Source organism: Anopheles aquasalis, chromosome 2, assembly GCF_943734665.1.
Source record: "Anopheles aquasalis chromosome 2, idAnoAquaMG_Q_19, whole genome shotgun sequence".
In the NCBI taxonomy this organism is placed as follows: Eukaryota; Metazoa; Arthropoda; class Insecta; order Diptera; family Culicidae; genus Anopheles; species Anopheles aquasalis.
Window position 1 is genome coordinate 5,866,318 of NC_064877.1, and position 8,683 is coordinate 5,875,000.

Genomic DNA, 8,683 nt, shown 5'->3' on the forward strand with positions numbered 1-8,683 from the left:
AATGACAGCAAAATACCGGTACGTTCCCCCAGGACCTACTCCTGCAAACTACAATCCAATTAAACAAATCCGTCTCACTGAAATCAATCATTTGAAACCCACCCAGCAGCCCCCCCTGCTTGGGTGGAATTCGAAGAATTGTCACCGAGCCCGTCTTCTTCTGCCTGACAGACCGGAAGCAGACAGCAGGCACAGTTGGAAGCCAGCAGTACCAGCCCCCGGTAGGACTGATGGGATTCGGGAAGTGTGTCCTCGTCCTAAATATTTTGACAGCCTGCAATCGATACCATCACCGCCCACTCGAGTGACACGACTCTCGAGTTGAAGTTCATTACGACCTTACCGACCAATTATCAACTCATTAGGAGACCGGCTTCTCGGCTGCTTCGCAGCAGCAGCAGCAGCAGTGGCTAGACAGCCAGCTCTACGGGATAGGGTCGCCGATAGGCCCGATCCAAACGACCAAAACACAAACAAACATCGAGGACACATACACTTGGTCTTATGAAACGGTATTAGCACTAATTATGCTCCACCACTAGCCGCCACGTGAGCCAACACGAACACGGTGGTAACGTAACACTAGGGCAACGGTAGGGGGCTGAAATGGCACTGAATGTCAAGTTCACTTTCGTTAACGGGGTACTTGGGTTTAGAGAGGAGTTTGAGGGCTTTTGTTACTTCAGATCATTCGTCATTCGTGGCACCAATCGATATCGACGGATAGTACTGTCGCCGGTTATGTCATCCCGCGATGTGTTTGTCGGTGCCTGATGGCCGATGGTAGACTTTGTAACATTGTCGTGGTTTTGTCCTCGATAAATTTACTGCATTGTTTTTTTTTTTAAATAAAAATGGTTCACTAACGTGGTTTCACTCTATGGTAAGTCACTCTAACTTCACAACTGTTGATCGAAAATGACGATAAAGTAGTCACAACCTCACAAAGCCCTCGATTCTAATCAACCGCAAAGCCAGGAAAGTCATGTCAAGTACCGCATCGCACTCTTCCCAGCGGACGGTAGCATTTACAAACCATCGGGAAACAAACCGCAACAGTAATCAACGCAACACCATCAGCAATATCCGCGATTTGTGATCGCTGACCGCTGATGCTTCTCGGTTTGCGCTCTCCCGGGCGCCTTGCAACAAACACGCCAAATCCCCCCCGGGATGGCTGCTATCTGTCGCCGCCGTCATCGCTGTTTGTCGTTTTAATTGTTTGTTTGTTGGTTTGGGCTTTGTTTGTTTGCCTGGTGGTCTGATCCAACCCATCCTTCCTCTCCGTTTCCAATGCGCGATGCGCTCGTCTGCATCTCATACTTGCGATCCAAGCGTGCCCCAAGGCGACAAGCACGCAACCACATCATCACGTTTAAAGGATAGCTCGGAGTGGGAGGGAGGAGCCCGGTTTTGCATCTCCAGCTCAGGGTTCACCTCCCAGGAACGGGATTTAAAGAGAAGCGCAACACATTCATCGGCTCATCGGCCATCCTCTCGACAGCACGTGCGTACAGCAAGCGTTTTGCTTCGAGTGAGGTTATGGTAAGCCATCAAAGTAGTGTTTGCAATGGATACCGATGAGGCGTCGTGACAACAAAACAACGGAATCGAACCAACCCCCCCGGGGGGCCACTCTAGACACGCGCATCACCCGTGAAGCCTCACAAAGCTCGCTGCCCATCGGGATAGCTGGACTGTCGGCAGTATTTTTGTGACACACATTTTCTATTTTCATTTTGTGCATTCTGACGCTAGCGGCGACCATTCGCGGTCAATAGCCGTTGGTGCCACGTGATATTGGCGATATTAGCCTGCTGGACCGCCGTTGGGCGCGAGTCAGATTTAACGCTTTTACTTTGATGGGTTTTGCGGTTGGGTACCGTGCAAACATTGTGTAGAGGCCGCAGTTGAGCTAGCGAGCTATTTTAAGGATGTTGATGGGCATCAGGAATAGCCAGCAAAATATAAATAAACACGCGAGAGCGTCAACGCCTTTGGGGCTTTCGTGTCGCGTCGAATGGAGGCTTTGACGAGCAGCAGGTGGCAGTTGTGGGCTACTTCAGCCAAGGAGGTAATCCGTGGGCACTATTCCTAGGTCTCTGTTCGATTTTAGTTATCTTCAAACCACACTCTGTGTTCTCTCTCTCTCCCTGCTCTCTGCTTTTTGCTCTCCAATCCCCTTTGAGTCGGTCCTTGATAAGGACTTGTGGTCTTTGCTGTTCAGATAAGGAATGCCACCGGCCTAGAGGACACCGATGACCAGCTAGCTTGACCCTCGTTCCCCTTACTGTGACTGTGGCTTTCCTTAATCTACAATCATTGTTCTCGCTGGTGATGCTAACCATTGGATCGTTATCAAATGTAAATCTGGAGGCTGAGCAAATTTGAGCCACACGCATCGAGCATCACGACCACAAAACCAGTGCCTAAGGGGAAAGGCCAAGGCGTCTTGGGAAGCTGATAACGTTCCTTTGACTCAGATTTGTCGTTCTCTCGCTGTTATCAGCAACGCGAGCCTAATTTCGGGCCACCAGTCTTAAATCGTGAGACCATGTTTTGGTTTTTGCTCTACCGCTGAATTCAATTACTTTCTTGTGACTTCGCAATCTGTGCCATGACGTGACCGATCATGTCATCGCCCATTCTTCGATACACCAGGAAAGCAAGCACGAGCACGAGCGCCACTAATACTGAAGATCTTTCCCCACGATGACCACAACCCTTCTGCAACCTTGCATGCGTTCGTTCGTTCCGTCGCTCCGTGAATCGAGCTGCAGCTCCCTGACGATCACGGCACGTGTGTGCAACCATGACCGACCGAGCGCTAGTGTTTCGTTCTACAACAACTGCGGCTGCAACAATAAAAAAGAAAAACTCACAAACAGTAAAACTCCCCAACTAGCTAGCGGCGATAATTACTGCTTGCAGCCGGAAGCCGAGACGAAACATGTTGTTTTACCTTCCGTTTTTTTTTTTGCCAACCCTCCGTGGGGCTCCGTTTCGTCACGTACAATGTCACCACCGTCGGACGAGTGATCAGTTGCAGACCTTGATCGTGCTTTGTTTTGGTTTTTGCTAGCTGACGAGTGGACGAGTGTGGTCCCTTTGGTGGCCAGATAGCATTCCGTGGCATGCGTATGACGCACAAGCGCACGCGTGCGCGCCCTTTATCTTGACGTTCCACTGTTGCTGCATTTTATGCAGACTACCACGGACAACACATTCCATCGCGGCCTCTATACGTGCCCACCGGGTGGTTGTGCGAGTTGTGTCCTCCGAACGTGGAAAGTGGAAAGAAAAAAAAAGCAAGACAAATCGGGGCGGCGGCGCGTGCAATGGGCAACCGCACGTGTACACGTGTGTTGCGCCGGCTCCGGATTCGACATTCGGCTTCACGCGAAATCGAAGAAAAGCCACCAACCCCGTGGATTGCTAAGCCGCACGATCGGTGGGGCACGAGCGTGAAGCATTTACAAATCAGCAGCGAAGTCACCGCCGCATGCATGCTTATGATTTATGTCGTGTCCTCCCCATCGTACGCCAGCAAAAGAAGAAAACCGCAGGTTACTATAATGGGCAGTCCGTGCGCGCGTCCGCTCGTTCGAAACGTCCCCGACTAATGACCATATTATGACAGGAACGGGGGAACCTAACCTCACTCGAGGAAAAAAAAAACAGTTAATCGACACACCGGCTACTGGGGTTTATTAATTGCTGCTGCTGCTGTTGTTGCCTTGCTGATGCTTGTTTTTTGTAATCCCAGCAACCACGGAATTCCCCCTTCAATCCTGCGACTGCGAGGTTGGATCAGCGCTTCCGCCGCGATCGAGAACGTCGCGTGGTACGATCTGGAAGCGAAAAAATATAAAAAAGCGAATGAGCGATAGAAAGCTGATGCGTTGTTATTGTTGACAATGATGCCGTGATGATGATCACGTCGGTTATGATGGCAATGTCCTCCTTTTTCTCGTTAAATTCATCATCATCATCATCACCACGACCCGATGGAAGAAGATTCAACTGAATGTTGAAGAATGGATGAAGTAGCATCACCGGAGGAGCTTCGTTCCAACCAGAGAGCTGATTCTGCGAGACTTCCTGGCAGAGTTCAAATCCACCCCTTTCCCGATCAAAGGGAATTAAGTCCGTTAGGTGGAGAAGATTAGCCAAGGAGCAGCAACAACGTTTTTTACTGCCCGCCTCGAAAGGGTCCGAGACCCGATACGCTAGATAAGCTGGAGGGAAATTCGAGGGAAATTCATTGGAGGAGCGAACGAAAAAAACATAATTCCACTGGTTGGAGCGACGGTGGAGCATCGCGGCCCCCCGATGGGGGGTTCCTCGAACCCATGAAGAACACATACTTCTCCGGACTCTTGAAGATGGACTTCCACTCTAACGGGCAGGGCGCGATTGGCTCAGGGCAGCATCCCGAAGACGTAAGAGTAGCGGGACTCGCATCACTGGTTCTGACTTGCTGCTGCTTGCCGCTTGTATTCGCTCCACCGGGATTCCGGTTTTGCTTTCTTTGCGTTTCGCGGCCTCTCCTCCAACTCCTCCGATCGCGCTGGATCACAGCATTAGTCAGCGCGTCCAGCGCGAGCAGCGCTCTAGCATAAAATTGGGTCTCGAAGCAGTGGCAGTGTCAGTCAGGTTTGTACCTGTTCGAACGCGTGCGCACCACCATTCCGGCTTGTCCACTGGCACTGGTTGACCGGATCAAGAAGCCGGCCGGCCGGCCGGCTCGAGTCCGGTGTTGGCCTCATTCGCCCCCCCCCCCCCCCCCCCCCCCCCAGTGGCTATAGTGGCAGTGGTCCGTGGCGTCGTGGCATGATCGCTGGTTTGACTTCGCTAGTGGCCGAAGTGGCTGGAAATAGAACGAACCGGAATTCAATCACACTCGATACGGTCCACGGAAGAGCGGCCATCAAAGGGACACTTGTACCGCGAAGAGGTGAAAACTATAAATATCATGATTTGGATCGCATGATTTAAGTTCGAGCGAGCGAGCGATTGTTGGATGAAATATGAAGTCTTTCCCTGAAGGTGAATGGATGCTTCTTCGCTTCACTGCAAGCTGATGCAATCTGGTGGACGGACTGACACACTCCCTTGTGCGAATTGCATCATCATTTGCATCAATAACAACATGTTCACAACAAACATGCTCAATTAATACGATCCGCTACTACGCGGCACAATTAGCTTCATCATCATTAATGCTCCCCCACAAATGAGCTTATCACCAAGCTGGACATGATCATGGATTGGCGCAGGTGAAAGTATCAAAATTGAACTCATTTCGGGAGTATTCTTGGATATTGGACCACGCGATTGGAGGTTATGATCCACGGCGGATGTAGTAACCGTTCGGTAACGAATTTGTAAATTAAAAATCCAAATCAACAAACAGATCCATTAAAAAGCAACCAAACTGACTCGGGACTGAAAACACCGCCCCCTGTGGGAGGAGGGGAATAAAAAAGGAAGTAAAATACCGTTTTGCTAAAGAGGACGCGAGCCCGGGCGAGCGCGCTCGAAGATGATGATGAGATGCAAAGCCAAACCGGTCATGGAAATGACGCCGAGTGGTGTTGTTTTGGTTGAGCCAAAGGCCGGCCGGCCGGCCGGCAGATTGTGGAGGATTCCCCTTCGCCAACATGTAGGATCATGTCCTCTGATTAACATTCAGCAGCGGGCGAAAGAAAGAGACAGTGCCCGAGACAAATAGAGAGAGGCAGAGAGCGAACGCTCGCAGTGGAGCTCATCAAGTGCTTCCTTCAAACCGCGTCGCCACTGACCTTCCCTTCCCCCTTACATGGCACCGCGGTGGCCGTGCCAATTCGGTCGCTTGGCCTCCTTTTTTTCTGTTGCTTTTGCTTTGCTTTGCTCGCCTCGCCTCGCCGCGCCATTGCCATTTTGATGTCGTAAACATTATAACCATTCGAGTTCGGCCCCCAAAATGACAATGATCATGAAAATCCATCCAGGCGCGAAGAAGGGGAGAGCTGCGCGGACGAGGGAGTTGGGACGCGATCGCGCGAAGTTCGAGGCCGAGGATGACACCTCGAGTGAAATGCAAATGAATAGTGAAGCGCGGGGGAAGGAACGTATCCTACATCATCAACATGGGTGGGAAGGGAAGGGTGCAGCAGGAAATACTGGGGTATAAAATCGAACATCCCTCCCTCGGCATCGCAGGGGGGGCGTGTGGAGTCGTGTTTTGAGGGTGGAGAGGACGCACTGCCACAGCATCTGTATGGCCTCATGGCTCATCATCATCATCATGACGTCAGTGTCATCGTGTTGGAAGGGTGATCAGTTACAGCAGCAAAGGGCTGACCCACAAGAGTAGCGTGCCGGCCGGCCCAGCCGGTCGACCGGTCTGGTCGTGTGGCAATTTGGGCTGTGCAATCATCACTCACCCCGCCCGTTTGCCTATTTGATTATGAGCTTTTAAATGGGGGATTTTCCTCAACCAGAGCCAACAAAACTAATCTAACCGGTTTTGTGTTTTATGTACAGGCGACTTCCGGCTTCTTCGCGCATGATTCGCGCGAAAGACTGTCTTGAATTAGCGAGTTGAATTGATTTTTTAAACTTAGACAGGATCGTGGGTGAATCAGGATAATAGAAAAGATGCCCGATTTAGTGATAAGACGAAGAATGATAAGAACAACATAAAATCCTTTTAAATCATAAGTAACGAACTATGTATAATAAACAATGGCTGAGCTTTCAACCGTGCCTTTGAATCTTTTGATTCAAATTGAAGCTTTTACACCCAAGGAAAGAAAAAGCGCCGATTTTTCCCGGATTTTTTATAAATTTAGGAAGATGTAGGTAGATAATTAAAGGAACATTTTAAAATATTTATAGGAATAGCACAGAAGAACGCTTGAAAAGTGGCCTCGGTAGAGCCTCCGAACTGGAGCTTAATCACTCTCTGAAACAGTTACATTTTATTTTAAAAAAAACGAAAGAACCCTCGCGTATCACCAACAAGTGAATGTGGAAATAACATCATCACAGAACGAACAACGTCACAGCCAACACCAAACGTAGGCGAGCCATTCTCATTAATTGTGATATTATCATTCTTGCACGATGGCAAATAATAAAATAAACCTCATCCGCAGTACGACACAGCTACTGGCACGCATACACAATAGTTGTCCTTTATTACTGTCCGCTGTTCTGGTTTTCTTGATTACATGCAGTGAAGTTCCTCACAAGAGAATGAGTGTGCTGATCCTTAACAGCTACGATTAACAACTAGCATGCATTAACACCTAGCGACGAGTTCGCTGTCCTGCGTCCCCGCCCCTATTTCCATCCATTGCACCGTGATTGAAAGCTTTACGCACTAAGAAAAAAATATGATGACATACATTGAGGCACTGGTGTACACTTCCGGCACCGGTAAATAAGTGGACGTAACCGTTTAATGAGGCAATTCTGGCATATTGGACACTATAGAGCCTAGCGCTTACGATCACCAGTCATTGTCCACCGTATCACGTTGTACAAGAACATCACATGAGAGAACACCAAGGGGTCAGGGGGCGCATCGGTTCGGTTTGGTTCGGGTTCGGGGTAGTGGCCGGGTGTTCGACACAGAGGGAATGCTAAAATGGCTCTAAAGATGCTCCAGCCTTCCTTTATCTTAAGCTAACTGCGTTGGGCAGGACTGTGGTAAGGGGGGTAGAAACGATTTAAAATCCTTTGGCCTCATCGCAGTTCTTATCGACAGGAAACGCCTCGCTCGTCGATACCGAATCCTACGCTATGATTGCTGCTTACGAACTAGAATCGAATGTGTTCAACGTTTGTCTCGAGATTTATTGTACCGAAAAGGTAAATTTTAGTTGTATGACCTTCCGCTTGTTTGAGGAAGGTAAGTCCTAAAGCACTTACGTTCTTTACGGTGGGTCGTGATTCCGGACCACCGAGTAGGATGGGGAAGGCATTGGGAAAGTTATTTCTTTTTAGAATTTGCGTTCGCTCGTGGAATTCATATCGTAACTTAATCACTAAACTGGAAACACATGCAAATGTATGAAAATTGGCTTCCCCATTGCCGAAGTGCTTATGGGTGTGGTCTAGCTCATTGGCGCACCGACATTGCTGAATGGCCGGTTGGCATTCTGGTTAACTTTACACTTGAGAACTCTTCACCTATCACACCATCGCATTGCATCCTAGAAAAGCAGAGACTGCTGCTAGTGATGTCACTTGCATTCGCGAATTGCTTTTTCATCTTCCCAAACGGTACAAATGACTCCGTTTGATTGGTCGTGGTTGTTTTTTTTTTTATCATTCTATCCTAAACGCTCGTCTAATTCAGTCAATTTGCAGTAGCTCGCATCGAAGGTAGCTCAAAAAACGCAAGTTGGTCGTGGTGGTGATTGGGCAAGGTGGGGCCATGGAATCTCATTACAATCTCAACCAGCTAATCCATGATAAGCTCGTTTTGGTTCGCGATAAATGCACAATTTGGAGGTTACCACCGGTCAACTGGACGCTTCACGATTTAACAATCGTTGCACCCTTACCATCGATCAGTGGGAAGCATTCCGCTTCCGCACGTTTATCACCGATGCACTCCGGTAGGGGTTGCTTCTCCGTTTTCTCCAACAGTAGCGTCGTTAAGGGCTTTCCGTTTTTCTCGTTCGCATGC

The 8,683-nt window shown here is 49.3% G+C and overlaps 1 protein-coding gene across 1 annotated transcript in view; it reads right to left on the bottom strand.

Moving 5' to 3' along the window:
• Positions 1–7,135: 7,135 nt before the first annotated feature.
• The window catches only part of LOC126571372 (protein peste), a 13,081-nt gene continuing 11,533 nt past the window's right edge, over positions 7,136–8,683 (bottom strand). Inside the window, exon 7 of the mRNA XM_050229838.1 lies at positions 7,136–8,683. This exon is cut by the window's right edge and continues 291 nt beyond it. Within this exon, the coding sequence (XP_050085795.1) occupies positions 8,530–8,683 (154 nt within the window). The 3' untranslated portion in view covers positions 7,136–8,529.